General features: G+C 32.2%; 3 protein-coding genes across 3 annotated transcripts; 2 read left to right on the top strand and 1 right to left on the bottom strand.

Annotated features, from left to right (window-relative positions):
• Positions 1–884: 884 nt before the first annotated feature.
• On the bottom strand, positions 885–5,849 carry LOC118035100 (large ribosomal subunit protein uL1c). Its single transcript, XM_035040588.2, has 7 exons — positions 5,390–5,849; positions 4,781–4,960; positions 4,621–4,675; positions 2,768–2,895; positions 1,893–1,976; positions 1,342–1,467; positions 885–1,223 (listed from the first exon to the last, which is right to left on the bottom strand). Exons 1-7 carry the CDS (start codon positions 5,744–5,746, stop codon positions 1,086–1,088), a joined length of 1,068 nt encoding a protein of 355 aa, XP_034896479.1. The 5' UTR covers positions 5,747–5,849; the 3' UTR covers positions 885–1,085.
• Positions 5,850–9,533: 3,684 nt separating this feature from the next.
• On the top strand, positions 9,534–11,737 carry LOC118035101 (small ribosomal subunit protein eS8). Its single transcript, XM_035040589.2, has 5 exons — positions 9,534–9,626; positions 9,728–9,800; positions 10,414–10,747; positions 11,227–11,399; positions 11,504–11,737. The coding sequence occupies exons 1-5, from the start codon at positions 9,623–9,625 to the stop codon at positions 11,577–11,579; spliced, it is 660 nt and encodes a 219-aa protein (XP_034896480.1). The 5' UTR covers positions 9,534–9,622; the 3' UTR covers positions 11,580–11,737.
• A 1,761-nt stretch (positions 11,738–13,498) lies between these two features.
• LOC118035102 (uncharacterized) lies at positions 13,499–15,379 on the top strand. The gene is made up of 3 exons (XM_035040590.2): positions 13,499–13,677; positions 13,775–13,827; positions 15,042–15,379. The coding sequence occupies exons 1-3, from the start codon at positions 13,587–13,589 to the stop codon at positions 15,168–15,170; spliced, it is 273 nt and encodes a 90-aa protein (XP_034896481.1). The 5' UTR covers positions 13,499–13,586; the 3' UTR covers positions 15,171–15,379.
• The last annotated feature ends 737 nt before the right edge of the window (positions 15,380–16,116 follow it).

Here is a 16,116-nt window from a genome sequence, read left to right as displayed (position 1 = left end):
ACTCCTTTTCTTTTCTTTTGAAAATTTGAAGATTTTTCTCTTGTTTTCTATGGTAAACTAGTTGCAACGGATCTGTTACAGCTTTCCAAAGTCATTTTGGATTTTTTATTAACATGAAAAGTTTCAAGCTGCATTAAAATTAAAATTTTGATACAGTCAGTTGTTTTCGTGATTATTTCCAATGATTAATAATATAATATCATTTAAGTTTACATTGTCACGGATTCTGATTTGATATTTTAATAAAATATATATTTTATTTAGATATATTTATTATTAAAGAATCCACCATCCCCACTCATATATAACATGCATTGCATTAGTATTATTAATTATTTTAATATTTGATCGGATCAGGTTTTACAACTCTGAAAGTATTTGTAATTACTTTAAAAAATATATATTATTATTTAAAAAAATGGTTTGCAAATTTCATGGACGATTCTCATGTAACTATATTGATCAGAAACTTCTTCCCCAGATATGTTAATATATTAAATTAAGGAAAGTGAGTTCCTGTGCATTTTAATATCTTTGCATTCTATGTTGTCCGAGATAAAATCAATGTTCAAATGTTACTGTTGATATATTTCGTTCTTGGGATCAATTAAAATTCGACTGAAATGAATATAATCCCTGATCTTCCCTTCAACAGCCTATATGCAGTTGCTCATCGAACATACAAAGAAACAAATTAAACGCTCAAGATTGAAATAAAAAGAGATTGCAAATTAGCATTCTCATCGGTACAGCTACAGCATTCAAGAAATCCTGCCACAGAAAACAGGAAAACAGGAAAACAGTGGCAAAAAATGCTTAACCATTGTGCCTCGATAAGAACTAGCAATTTGAAATGCGTAGCGAGGGCCAAAAGCTGATGATAATTAAATATAAAGATATTGACCATCATTGTCATAAAAGATTTCCCGAGTCTGCAGAGGAAGACCATGCAACGAGTATGTCAATTTCATCCATAAGCAACAATCAAGGTCACCTCTCTTCATCCTACCTCACCTAACATCTTTACTGGACACTGGCAAGCTCGGAAAGAGATACTTGACATCATTTACAGGAGTTAATTACATTCAAACATTCGATGGAAGCTTGTATTCGAGCATCTCCCTTGTATTCAACCGAATGGAAGGCCCCATTGATGAGCATATATGTGCGCTTTTCCAGTACACCCCCTTTGCACCTGATGGCTTGTTTGCTTCAGCTGATTTCTGCACATTAAGATGGCATGTGATTATTGCTATGAAAACCATCTTGGCGTCCGCGAACCCCAAAAAAAAAGGAAATGCACATATATAAGGTGAAAGGAGGGTCAATTTTGGAACATACTACCGCAGCTAGCAAGTTTACAAGGAGGTCTTCCTCTGAGAAATCAGCTTTCCCGAAAGGTATGTGAACAATCCCAGTTTTATCTGCTCTGTACTCAACTTTCCCCCTTTTGAATTCAGCTATTGCCTGAAATGCATTTGATCAATCCATTTCATTATGCAAGATAATAATTGGTAGCGGCCACATCATAAGTGCTACTAAAAATCTGTATAATGAAATACGATCACTCAATGCATTAAGTTCTACTCTTGTCTGTTGGTACATGCTTAACACTCACAATGGTGATAAGAGTGCAACTATATTTTTGCAGTATTTGGTAAGTTTACATATGTCCAATTACAGGCTAAATGTAGAATGATTGAGTAAACTCTACTATATCATTTCTGATTTGTTTCCATTATTCCTTTTGCATCTTATGCGATGCATGCTTTCACAAGAACTTGTATCCAATGGAAGGTGTAGGAGGACGCTACGAAAAACCACTTGAAGGTTGAGAAAATGATAAATCCAACTCAGAGGGTGGGGTAGGGGTTTGGGGACGAGGCCATTACCTGAGGTATGTCAGTTGTAACAGTACCAGCTTTTGGATTTGGCATGAGTCCTCGTGGTCCTAGAATCTTACCTAAGCTGGCAACCTGATGCAAGGAACAAAGTGATACAAGTATAAGACAATACTATTTGTCTGATCGGTCAAAGTTTACAGCACAAAACCATAATCACATCATAAATTGAAACAGTTCCAAGTGGGAGTGTCCTTTTTACGTAACTTTAGGAGCAACAACCATGATGCATTTTCTAAGCTTAAATCCCCAAAGTAAGTAAAATATCCAATCTAACTGTAGTTCATACAACCAAAAAAGACATTTTTCTTGAATATAGCAGAATCAATTGTTGATAAAGAAGTATGATAATAAAATCAAATCCAACTGTAAATTCAAAGCTGTCAATGACAACTGACCGGCATGACTTCCAATTGCTAGCAGGTTGTTAGTGATGCTATAAGTGCATCCAAAAATTTTGTAGAGAGAAAACTGTTGCATCCTTCATTAAACAGCACATTGTACTCCAAAACCATACATTAAGAGGCTGCATAATATAACTTAATATCATTTGACGACCCAAGTGACAAACAAATACTTCCCTTTCTTTCTTTTTTTTGTCATTTTTTTTTTTGGGGGGGGCAAGAAAATGCTTGCATGTTGTGGAGTGTAAATAGTAATATTAAAAGTGCTATCGATAGGAAAGCATCTCAAAACAAAGATTTGAATACAGAAAGAAAATAAAATGGTTAGATTTTCAAATTTACTGGTCCCTCAAACATATTTACACAGGATTGAGGAATTGTATCTTACAGATATTAGGAATTCAGTGCACATGCATGGATGCCATTAAAATATTAAACAATGAAAAGATAGCAAAGCAACACCTTAGGCATCATATCTGGAGATGCAATTAATTTATCAAACTGCATAAATCCTCCCTTTATTTGTTGTATCAGGTCCTCACCACCAACCAAATCTGCTCCTGCATTTTTTGCTTCATCGAACTTTTCACCTGCAAATCTCTGCCTCACATTATGATGATTTCAAGGGGAAGGGGAGGGGGGTTATGACTGGTACAAAGGATCTAAAAATATTCATTTCACAGTAAATAACAATATAAAATTGCTAATCATCTGGACTTACTCTGGATGAACATACAAGACAGAAAAACAAGCTAGTTTTTGGTGTGATGTGAAAGAACAAAATTAACTCTTGTTTTCCAGAGGAGGGAGGAGAGAGAGAGAGAGAGGCATGGCATGTTCAAGGGACAGATGGTATAACAATCAACTAAAAGCAGAACCCTGAAATAATTAACAGTCAGCACAATAGTTGGACATCTGAAACTCCATATTACAATTTCCAGAAATTCAGGATGCTCAAAACTTTCACCGCATGGAAGATATTGTAAAAGCTCGAACTTTCTCTCCTCTCTTCAGAGACCACACCCCCAGCAATCACCCCTCAACTCTCTTTCTTCCATGGACTCAAATAACAAGAGTAAAAACATCCTCTTTGACAGGAGTATGAAGAATCTAAGTTAAATAGACCTGAGAGAAACAATCTTGCCTGCCATGGAAATCTACTGAATAGGCAGGATTCAAGTTTTAATAGCATGCGGCACATTTACTAGTTAAGAACCACCGCAACTTAGTAGGAAAGTCTACAATCAATACCAAACAAAACCACCAAATAAGTGAAGAAACATTTATTATCAAGACAGTGTCCCTGGGGAAGACTTCTTGCCAGATGAGCGTTTCTTCTTTCTTCAGATCATGAAACCATCAAGTATGAAAGAAAAAATTCTAGAAAAAGGAGCAACCTCTCCAAACACCATCTACCACGCAAACCATTCAACAAAATTCCCAGTGAAGCAAAAGCTCCACTGGAACCTCCAGAAACCACCTTTTCCCAACAACTATATGCTCATGTCAATAAACACCTAAACCCAAAGTTTCCCAAATTTTTATACGGAAGATTACACAACAAGAAAAACTTCCCAAAAGATAATCGACTTAATATTTCACATAAAATTGCACTTGACTTCGATATTTCACATAAATTGGCACTATAGCAGCACAACCACATCCATCACCCAATTACCTCGAAAAGAAGAAAGAAAGAAAACAGAACAGGAACCCAGCACAACCATTCAATCATTTCCCTAATCAGACCTAACACCCATGCTTATCTTCAAGTTTGCACCTGGGAGGAATAACTATTACTCAAATATCAATGTTTAGGCACAGCATACTTTCTTTGAACACTGGCATATATTTGAATCCTATAGATACGGCTACCAATTTTCATATAACAACAGTCCAATTGTGCATCACAATCCACAGGCTTTGTATTTGAACTCTTTAGTCCAGGCATGCATTAAAATTGTTATGGCTCCTTCAACCAATGACCAATAAATAATTGGAACAACTTTCAGCCTATAATGAACTCAAATGGGATAATAAAATAATACAACAAAAATGTCGTTGCAAGGTTGACCCTCATTTATGTCTGTTTGTGTCTATCATCCCTAGAGTTATTGATCCAGATTGTCTTCTGTAAGTTACAACCAATCCACAAACTGATTTTATTTTTATTTTTATTTTTGTTGCACAAAGTCTCTCCTCAATGTTCATGTTTTCCACAAATTAGAAGATAAAGAACTGAAACTGATTAACAATGACAGCTTGCCTTCTAAATACACAAACTCATAATTGGTGAAGTCTGAAAGAGCAATTACCTTGGGTGAGCACTGCAACTTTAACAGTTTGTCCTGTTCCCTTGGGCAAATTTACCTATGCAAAGAGTGAGGGGGGGGGGGAATTTTAACGGTTGATTAAGCAAACAGTTGATTAAGCCATGTGTATAACTTTTTATAATCCATGAAAGTTATAACTCACTGTTGCTCTCAGCTGTTGGTCGTTATATTTGGGATCGATGTTAAGACGAAAATGAGCTTCAACACTTTCAACAAACTTTGTGTTTGCTGTTTTCTTTAGCATAGATATTGCTGTCCCCAGGTCGTACTCCTTTTTTGTTTCCCTCAATTTTTGAATTTCCAAGAATCTCTTAGACCTTGTCTGGCATTTCCAATAAAAGGACAGAAAGCTGAATTCTAGCAACATAATAATCTTGAAAAATGACAAAAACTATGCACTTCAAACTCAAACCAAGTGAATAGTCGGACTATGCCAACTCTAAAATCTATTCAACAATTTGTTAGACTAGAGTTCAGTAGAAGCTAAATCCAGTAAAAACCAGTAGTCTCACTTTCTTCATAGTGAATTACTTCTACTACTAAAAAGAATATTCAAAATAGTAACTAGAACTTAAATCAATTCTTCAAATCAATCAATCAAAATTCTCAGTCTCTCTTCCAAAGCAATAACTTTTAAGCACGTAACCTGCTAAATTCTTAAACCAAAGCGCAAACCCTCCAAACCCACAGATAAAATCACCATAAAAAGCCAAAACTCATTGACAAAACACGCAAACAAGAACACACATACTCTGTCTCTCTTTAAAGGCAACGCAGCCTTCCCTTTCTTAGGCTTAGTAGGAGTAACTGTAGCAGTTGCCACACCACCTCCTTCTCCCTCTGTCTCTTCCACCTCCTCACCCACCTCCGCCTCTGCATCCAAAGAAGCAGCCACAACCACTCTGCAAGGTCTATACTTTGCCTCTTTTTGGCTATAAAAGTTGATCCTATTGCTTGATTTCCTGTCTGAGATCAATGGGCAGACAGAGAATATTTGGGGCTTAAAAGAAAGGAGAGAAGGGGTAAGGTCTTGTGGGTGTACTGTGGAGGTGGCGTACGTTGGCATGAAGGAAGATGTGGTAGAAGTACATGTTGTTGTCGTTGCCATTGTTGATTTGTTTAAGCTCTCTGTGTCTTCCTCTCTTTAGGGAGTGAAGCTCAGTTCGCTTATCTGCTTTGCTGTCTATCCATAAAATTAAAAAATAAAATAAATCGATAAGAGGTTTTTAGGGTATAGTGGACCTTTTTTCTTTTTTGAGTAACACGAAATGATTCTGACTTTTTTTTTTTTTTTTGGAAAGTTTATTATCTTTCTATAATTCATCATAAATAAATAAATATAAATTCTGTTTTGGTATTTTATTACTTGTTTTCTGAAACCATTTTGAAGAAAAAAAAGTTACGATAAAAAAATATAAAAATAAAAGGAGTTTCAAGAAAAGATTAAAAGTTATAATTACGTTTGAAAAGTGAGTTTATTATTGATAAGAAATTGAAATTGGTTTAGTTTATTTATTTAAAAAGAGTTACAAGTTACAACTGATATTATAATCTAGAATTGTACAGTTTAGTTCTATATTAATATAAATCAAGAATTAAAGTAAGGATTTAATTAAACCAAAAAAATCAATAAGTTGCTTGTTATAATTTTAGTACATGTTGAAAATGGATAAAAAAAAATATTCTTATGTTTTTTTAATATAATCTAAATTACCAGAATTCAAAATAAAGATAAAATTCGAAACATTGAAAGATTGTTTAAATCTTTTATTCTTATACAAAAAACAACGATTCAAATATTCTACAACCTATCAATTGAAACTTTTGCTACTCCTAGTAATCATCGTGATTAAAATTTATAAATTAATAGTATGTACAAGTGATTTATGAAATTGTTCAGGGTGTGTTTATTCTTTAGATAGTTTTCATGATTATAGTTTAAAATTAGTAAGTTTAGAAAAAATATTTTTAATTCTAGTTCTAGCTAGATTTAGATACTTGTTTCGTAAAAATTATGATTAAAATTTATGTGTGGTAAAAAAAACATGTATAAAATATTTAGATAAAATGTTTACCCTGTTTGTTTTTGTGTTTTAAAAAACGTTTTTTGAAAAAAAAATAAATTTTTTTATTTTTTTTTCTTTGCTTCAAATTAATATGTTTTTTGTATTTTCAAATCATTTTAATACGCTAATGTCAAATTTGATTTTTAAAAAAATAAATATTATTTTGATGCATTTCCGAATAAAGAACACTTTGAAAAACAATTGTAGTCATACTTCCAAATATACCAGGAAATATTTATGAAACTTGGTTCAAAAAATATATAAAAACTGCTAGATAAAACCTGCATTTCAAACTTAATTTTTTAGTGGATTCCACGGCATAAAACATAATTTCTTTTGTTACTAAACATATTATTTTTTTTTCAACGTTAACATGAAAACTAGCAGAAAACAAAAACAATTTAAGGCTCTGTTTGTTTCATGGAAAATACTTTTCTAAAAACACTTTCCAAACTTTCATGTGTTTGTTTGCCATTAATAAAATTAGTTAACGGGAAACACTTTATAATCAAAGAAAAATTTGGCTTGATATCGACAAAAGTGTTTTCATTTTATTTTGATCAAAAAAACACTTTTTCAAAAGTTGTGAAAAAATAAAAAATATCATATTATTTGTTGATTATATCAAATTTAGCCATCAAACTTTTAATTGCTATATATTTTGTTTTGCATCTTTTTTATTTATTGTACCCTTAGAATTTGATTTTTATTTTCACAATTGTTATTTACTTTTCTATTGTTATTTTTTTAATTGAAATTTTTTATTTATCAAATTTGGTCATCGTTCTTTTGATTGTTACTTATTTTATTTGAAATAATTTATAAAATTATAATTATAACTATTTTAATTTTAATTTTATCATCTTTTAATTTTTTTTATTTGCTGGATCTAATCTTCATTAGTTTGATTGTTATTTATTTTATTTGAGATAATTGATGAAATAAGATATTTTTTTCAATTTCATTCTCATTTAATTTTTTAAATTATAAGATTTATTTCTTATTATTTTAATAAATTTGAAAAAAAATATTAATAAGTTATTTTCTAATTTATTTTTCCTGACGTAACCAAATACTGAAAAATATTTTTTAATGTATTTTTCATAATACTATCAAGCATAAAATAATAGTTTACTTTATAGAAATTTACTTTTCAAGAAAACTATTTAAAAAAAATATTATTTTCTAACAAATAAACAAGACCTAAAAAACAAACTTCCAAGCAAGCAAGACAAGAGGGGTGCGAACAAACATGATTTTGTTTTTATTTAAAAATTTATCGGCAAAACAATTTTAGTTGCAGTTTGTAATCGAGGATGAGATGTTTTTTATTTGAATTTTTTTAAAATATTTTAAATTAGTTTTAAAATATTTTTATAACATTTTAATATACAAATAAATTTTTAAAAAATAATAATAAAATATTATTTTAATATATTTTAAATAAAAAAATTTTTAATTATATTATTTTAACATCTCTGATGTAACATCTCTTATCAATGGAACTTTTTTTTTTATTTTATGTGGCTGTCCAGGCCAGCTTCGCGTACCACGACTAATTCCACGGCCCATTGAACATTCTGCAAACCCAGTGAGCATGTAAGACGCCGTGGTGGTGACAAACATGCATAGTGAGGTTTGAAGCCTGGTGCAGAAAAAATGAACAAGCCCCTTTCATCATAAGGCCAAGACCTCAAGTGCAATAACAGTTTAATTCTATAAGTGAATGCTCCAAATTTGTGCCTGTGCTCACGAGGGAATTGTTGTAAATTTATTTTAAATAAATAAATTATTGATAAGTAATGAATTAATCTCAGATAATTCTTTTTTACACCTAAATAAATCTTGGTTTTTATAGATATCATTATTAACTAATTGACAAAAATTGACAATAATAAAAATTAGTTCTTATTATTTTTTTCAATCTCTTAATTTACAAAATTCATTATAAAAAAGTATGTGGAGTAAGACTTTAGTACTTATATTTTTCAGATTTTTTAAATTTCTTTTCACCTCATTTTTAGTATTTTTTTTTTTTATGCTTTGATTTTTAAAAAAAATTTAGAATTCAGGTTCTTGAGAAATATTAGAGCATTTGAAAAATTTCAAAGACACACTTAAGCACCATGACAATATTTATAGTAATTTTAAAATTATTTTGATAAATATAAAAAAAAATCACCACCAATAGTGGAAATGGACTAAAAGCGACACTCATAAGTAATCAAGGAAGCGTTTAGAAATGTAGTCAACTTTGTATTTTTAAAAAGTTTAAATGTTTTTTTTTTTGTGAAAAATTAATTTTTTTATATGTTTTGAATAGTTTTGATGCGCTAATCTCAAAAATAATTTTTAAAAATTAAAAAAACATAATTCTGATGCATTTTAAGATAAAAAAATACTTTAAAAAAACAATCATAATCATATTTCTAAACAGGCACGCTAACTATAAATAATAGAGAAAGTTGATTGTTAATTATAATGTGAATTTTAATTTAATTTAATGAAATTTTATTTTATAATTACTGAAAAGTAAATTATTTCAAAGTTATATGTTATGATTGTTATGCATTTATTGATTTAATTTATAATTTACAATAAAATAATTTTACTTGTGTAAAACATCATGGTATATTTTAATTTAATTGGTTTTCTTTTACTGAAACATGAGAAGGAACTTAAAAGTAAATCATGTTTTATATTAAAATGCAATTAAAACCTAAACAAGAAGGAACGTCGCCGTTTACTCCACGATCAAACTTCAAACGATTGTGCTCGAGAACTCGGAGGGCAAGATAGTAATTGAAGGGTCTAGGGTTTTATACTATAAAAACAGGCGCAAAGCATAAGTCCCTCCCAGTTGTCTCATACCCTAGCAGCTCTCAGCAGAGAAACCTTAGCATCTTGCCTCTGCAAAAATGGGTGAACAATCTTTGTCAAATATTTCTACTGTCTTGATCTCTCTCTCTGTGGTCGGTTTTGGATATGCTAATAATTCAAAATTTTTTGTATGTTTTGATTAGGGATTTCTCGTGATTCCATGCACAAGAGGAGGGCCACTGGAGGCAAGAAGAAAGCTTGGAGAAAGAAGAGAAAGTATGACGTTCTTCAACTTTTTTTTTATATATATTTCTTTTACAAGAACAACTGCACTTCTCTACGTGTTTTCCTTTCTGATCTGTGGAAAAGATTTGGTTATTTCGAATCTAGACACAGTTTGAAACTTTTCTCCTTGAGATCCTGGTTTCATCACTTTGTCCGAGTTCAGACCAGCCACTTTTTTTAAGCTAAGCACTTGATTTAGCTTAACTAGCCACTTATTGTTGATTATTCCTTGGTTCTCTTGCTCCCTTGTTTGCCTGATTTCATACACGAAGGCTTTATTTCCCTTAAATTTGATCAAAATCATTCAAGGAAGGTCGACAACCTAAGAGAGAATGGCTGAATCCTCTCTTGCTATTACTCTTTATAAAGGAACTACTTTCTTCTTCTCGTTCAATAAAAAGCTGTCGTTTCTTTGGAGATCGATCGACATGGATTTTATTCTGTGCTCTGATTGATGGCTTCCTTTAAACTTTAACACCTGCGATTGTATCCTTTTGGTGTGTCTAAAGCAGTTCTGTGTTCGATTTGATTTCTGAATGTGGACTGGCTGATTACTTTATGTTTTCTTGTGCACCTAAGTATGCTCGTGGTTTCCCTCTTGAAGGTATGAGCTCGGAAGGCAACCTGCAAGCACTAAGCTGTCTAGCAACAAGACAGTGAGGAGGATTAGGGTTCGAGGAGGAAATGTGAAGTGGCGTGCTCTAAGACTTGATACTGGAAACTACTCATGGGGTAGTGAGGCTGTGACCCGAAAGACCAGGATTCTTGACGTGGTGTACAATGCATCCAACAATGAGTTGGTTCGTACTCAGACTTTGGTGAAGAGTGCCATTGTTCAGGTTGATGCTGCACCTTTCAAGCAGTGGTATCTCCAGCACTATGGTGTGGACATTGGTCGCAAGAAGAAAACTACAGCAGCTGCCAAGAAGGAAGGAGAGGTAGGATCTTTACATATAGCATTTGTTTTATTTTTTTTTTCATTGTGTGAAAGTGATGCTTGTATTGCTACTGATGTGGGCTTAGGTAATTGATTTTTTTTACCATTGATTTATTTATGCAAGTGGAAAACTAGAATATAGTTTTTAATCCATTGTTATTTTTCCATGCCGTTGTGTTTTTTTGTCACTTATTTGATCCACTTTCTGTCAGAAAAATACAACCTAATTTTCTGCTTCTATTTGCTAGTTCATATAGGCTATATTAATCAAATATGAAGAGGTAATGGTGTTTTAAATGTTTTTGCAGATCACCCATTTATGGATGTTTTAATTGCTTCGTAAATTTCTTTTGTCACAATTGGAAAACTTTATCAGATTATTTTAGCCTTTTTAGTGTGTGAGCATGGTTTATCTCACTGGTATGTTTTGCTGGTAACTTCACTTTGAAAATGTCCATAAACTTGTATATTGATTTATAGGAAGGTGAAGCTGCTGCTACCGAGGAGGTGAAGCAGAGCAATCATGTCCAGAGGAAGCTTGAGAAGAGACAACAGGCTCGCAAGCTTGACTCTCATATTGAAGAGCAATTTGGCAGTGGTCGATTGCTAGCTTCTATTTCATCACGTCCTGGTCAGTGTGGACGAGCTGATGGGTATGTTACTTCTCCCCCTGTTTCTGCATGTTCTTAGTTGTGGTCTAGATTTAGGCGTTTGGAAAAGAATGTTTGTAAGTTTCATTGCTTTCCTATGGTTGCAGGTATATCTTGGAGGGCAAAGAACTGGAGTTTTACATGAAGAAAATACAAAGGAAGAAGGGCAAGGGAGCTGCCTAGAGTTTTGTTATTTGAATTTTCTTTTCAGATCAGGCGTCAATTTTCACCTTATTTTGCTTGAAGTTGGACGTGTAACTTTTGATGAGATAAGAAATTTAACTTGAAGGTAGACCTGTCATTTGAATTTTGAGTAGAATATCCAGGTGGTTCTGGTTTAATTTGGCGTTTTTTACCTCGCATTAAAGATAAATCTCTTGTTTTTGTGTTGAGTTGGATGATGAAGGTTTCTTAGCTTATCTTATTTCAGACCTGGTGACTAGTCGTTATGAGCTTGCATGAGATTGCATGATGCTATGCCCTCGTGTAGTCTAGCCTAGCCTAGCCGATTTGAAATGCTTCATTTTCAATGTGATCGACATGTCTAATCAAATTCTTGCTGTAAAATTTCGTTTTGCTAGACAATAGCCTTGGGTAAAGCTATTCAGGCCTCTAAATGGCTTTAAGCAAGTAAAATAGATTCTTGAGTTCCTCATTTTTTTAGTCTCTGTGGTCCTGGTTGAATACGATATAGAGTTTGATCAGACAACATCAAACATATGAATTGATGCTAGCTGTATGAATGGAATCATGTCTGAACCTGCTTTATGATATGATATAAAAAAAAATCATATTCTATTTGTTTATAATAAAAATAATATCTGATTATTCATTGATAAGGGAAATCAATCACAAACAACATGTTTAAACATAATCACAATAGCAAGTTGTCAATGTAGATGCTGCAGAAAGACAGATAAATCTAGCAAAATGCAAAAGTAAAATCTGAGCAATTGTTTTTGAGTTTTAACAAATTTTAATTTTTTTATATATATTTATAATAGCAACCTTAAACAAGCTGCTTTTAAGGGTGTGTTTGGTAATAATCAATTGTGAAAAAATAAAATTTATAATTTTAGATTGTTTTGTATTATACAATCTTCAATAGTAAAAAAAGAAAGAAGATATATTGAAAAATAAATCTACAATTAGAAGCCCCTAATAAAAGCCAGAGCTCCCCAACTCTTAATGGATAGTGGAAGAGGGGAGAGGGGAGCCACTCCCCATATAAATGAAGGGAGGACCATTAATACGAGAGGAAGAAGAGCTGAGCACAAAAAGAGGAGGAGACAGAGTGAGGATAAAGCCTTCGTTGCAATTATTGATTGACTAACCTATTATAAAATCCATCAAAACAGGTTCACATCCAGCTAACTCAATTAAACAGAAGAACCCTTCGTTACAAGAAAATTTTATAGTATTAGTATTTATTTTATAAATAGAAAGAGAGAAACAGAAAAGAAAAATAAAACAGGAAGAATTGGAAAAAAAAAAAAACTTCTCTTCATTGTTTCTGTTTTTACCGTATTTATTTCCTTTTTATATTATAAATTTGAGTATTTATAATGCAAGGAAATGATTTTAAAGACTTTTTATTTACAAATACATCAAATAACATATTTTTTATTTTTTTAAAATTTATTCTTAGCATTATCACATTAAAATAATTTAAAATTTAAAAAATACAGCTCAATTACAATTCCAAACACTGCATAACTTGAAAACATACAATTTTTCACCAAATAAAGTTACAAAAAAATCTGTTTATACTCCTCCCCCATGAACAAAAAAAGCAATTAAACTATGTGTCTTTAATATTAAACTATTAATATTTATATTATAAATAGAATGAGATAAACAGAAAAGAGAAAAAAAAAATTCTATCTTTATTATTTCTATTTTTACTGTATTTATTTTCTTATATCATAAATGTGAGTATTTATAATATTTGGAAGGTTGATTTTAACGTATTTTTTTATTTAAAAATATATTTTTAATATAAGCATATAAAAAAATAAAAATAAATTAAAAATAAAAATTAAAAATAAATTTAATTTTTTAAAAAAACATGCTGAAGAATTTTTCGCTCAAAGTTAAAAAAAAAATATGTTGGACTAAAAGTCTAAAACCCTAAAAAGTCATAGAAGAAGAAGCAGCAGCAGCAGAAAAGGAAAAACCCTAACATCTGCGATGACACAAAAAAACAATCTATTCAAAGGCCAACAGAAGAAGAAAATAGTCCCACCTAATCGCCATGGAAAAATCACTCACATCCGCAAAGGTCAGATTGTTTGCTTCCTTGCAATCTCTAAAACTGTGTTTTTTATTTATTAGTTTCAAGAAAATTAAATAAATAAATCTCTAAACTTCTATTGCAGGGAAGAGATATGTGAAGCCATCAAATTTTACGAAGGAGATGGATGCTGATAGGGTATGATTGCTCAATTTTGTAAACTGTCACTGCTTGATGATATTGTTAAAAGTCAATTAGCAGATGCTTTGACTTGCATTGGAAATTTTGTATTTCCTTACTGATAGATTACTATATTTATTGATTTGAAAACCAGTGTACCTTGTAAGGGTGAAGCATGTACTACAGATTTGTTTTGTATTCACAGCCTCTTTTAAGATGCAGTTTGAGTCATTGAAGAGTTTAAAACCCAGATAAACTTGTTCTTTGGGTAATAATTATGCGTCTATTACTGATTACCAGCGCTCTTATTACAGTGGGCGCTGAGTATGAGATGACGCTATAACTGGTCCAGTTTTGTTAGATTTGGTGGCTGGTTCAGCTATCCACTTTATGCAGTTCTGGAGAAATTTTCTGTGTGTTTTTGTCATCTGCTTTTTTTTTTATATAGTTTTTTCCAGCTAAAGAATTTGATTATTGTGGAGATGTAAGGGATGGTTATTTTCCCATATGTGGATATTATACTGTGCAACTGCTCTTATAGAATCCAAGCCAGTCCTCTGCTCCTTCTTCATCTTTTATTCCTTTTATCTGTTTCTTTTAATGAGGATGTGCAAGAATTGCTGAAGACTTTCATGAAGAATCGAAGTTGTAAAAATGCTACCATATGGTCCATATCTATTGCTGTAGTTTGTTTTTTGGGAATTGTTTTTTCAAAACCCAATCTGTGATCTTTCGCTATGCTTTGCTCGGTTCATCTAGAGAGTCCTTCCATTCTGTTTTATCAGTTGAGGAAAGGGTGATGCCTAGATTTTGATAGTCTACACTGTTAAATCGACTGTTTTTATGAGCAAATCTTTCTTAACACAACAAAAGGAATTCAAATTATTCAATCAAGGGATTTTTCATGGATCCGGGGGTAGAATTATACTCTGAAAGATCAAGATTGTAGTCATACATTACCCTTCTGGTCTCCAAGGTGAGATAGCAGATCACTCAACTTCAGTTAATTCTCACATGAGCTTGGATCGTATAAGATCACCCAAAAGTTATTATAGCATGGTTAGTAAGCTGAAGTTAGCCTTTATCTGTCTATTTTCTGGTGACTGGCATCACAACTATTGCTGCTACCGTATTATGTAACTGTATGTGTGGTCTATTGTGTGCATGGTGACCTTTTGAATCTTTGCATGGTTCAGTGATTGCTGATCTATGTTTTCTGTGATGTGGGCCAGGAGCTAAGCAAGTTCATCAACAACTGTAACGAGATCAAAGCAGCTACTGCTGCAAACAAGGAAGGTGGTCAACTAAGCATTGTCAAACCACCACCAGAACCAGCAAGAGCTGCAAAGAAAGAAACTTGATGCTGCAAGATGCATGCTAACTTGATGTATGCCTTGCTTTGTGCCTTTTTCATGTTAAGTTGGGAGGGGGTCAAATTCTTCCTTGTTCTTTTCTTTGAGTTGTCAGCTCTCTCAATCAATTTTGACAGTATATTAGATTGGATACGAGAGTTTTGCCCGACTTGGATATAAATGGTTGATTAGTTGAATGTAAACCATATTTCCTTGTAGCCCCTGTCTCTACAAGTTTTGGTAATCCGTTGCGGACATAGGAGACTGCTGCTATGGCTAGGAAGTATTGATTTAGTATGCTGTATTGTAGGGGTAAGCAAAACCGGTTCAGTTCAGTTTTTATAAAAAAAGTAACCAAACTGAATTTTTTTTTATTTTTAAAAAAACCGAAACCGAACCGAAACCGGTTCGAACCGGCCGGTTTCGGTTCGGTTTGCTTTTTAGGGGAAAACCGGTTTGGCTTTGGCTCGGTTTTTCTGGTTTTTCGGTTTGACTCGTTTTTTTCCGGTTCGGTTTGGTTTTTTAAGCCTAAAACCGATACCGAACCGGTCGGTTTTTTTAAAATTTTAATCGGTTTAATCGGTTTTTTTTTTCCGGTTCTTTTTTTTTTTTTTTTTTGGTTTTCTTGATTTTTTGGGTTTCTTAGTTTTTTTTCTCTGACCCCTACTGTATTGATAATAGAAATAGTAATCAAGTTTTTATCCTCTTTAACTTTTGGTTGAAAGTTGAGATGGCTATTTTTCCATTCCAAATGAGAGAGGTAACGAATTTCCATTCAAAGAATCAACGGTCGTCAATCTTCAAGGCGAGGGGAGCCGAGGGAGAATTATACCATCTTGTGTAATCGAGTGTTTTCCCAGTATATATTTAATCTTGAACAAACAGTGTTCTGGTTTCAGATAGTATTTGAGAATCCGTGTAAATCGTGTTTTTAAAAATTTTATTTTTATTTTTA

The sequence above is a fragment of the Populus alba genome, chromosome 9 (genome assembly GCF_005239225.2).
Source record: "Populus alba chromosome 9, ASM523922v2, whole genome shotgun sequence".
Classification (NCBI taxonomy): domain Eukaryota; kingdom Viridiplantae; phylum Streptophyta; class Magnoliopsida; order Malpighiales; family Salicaceae; genus Populus; species Populus alba.
Note: the sequence above shows the minus strand (reverse complement) of the source record. Positions and strands in the feature narration are given on the sequence as shown.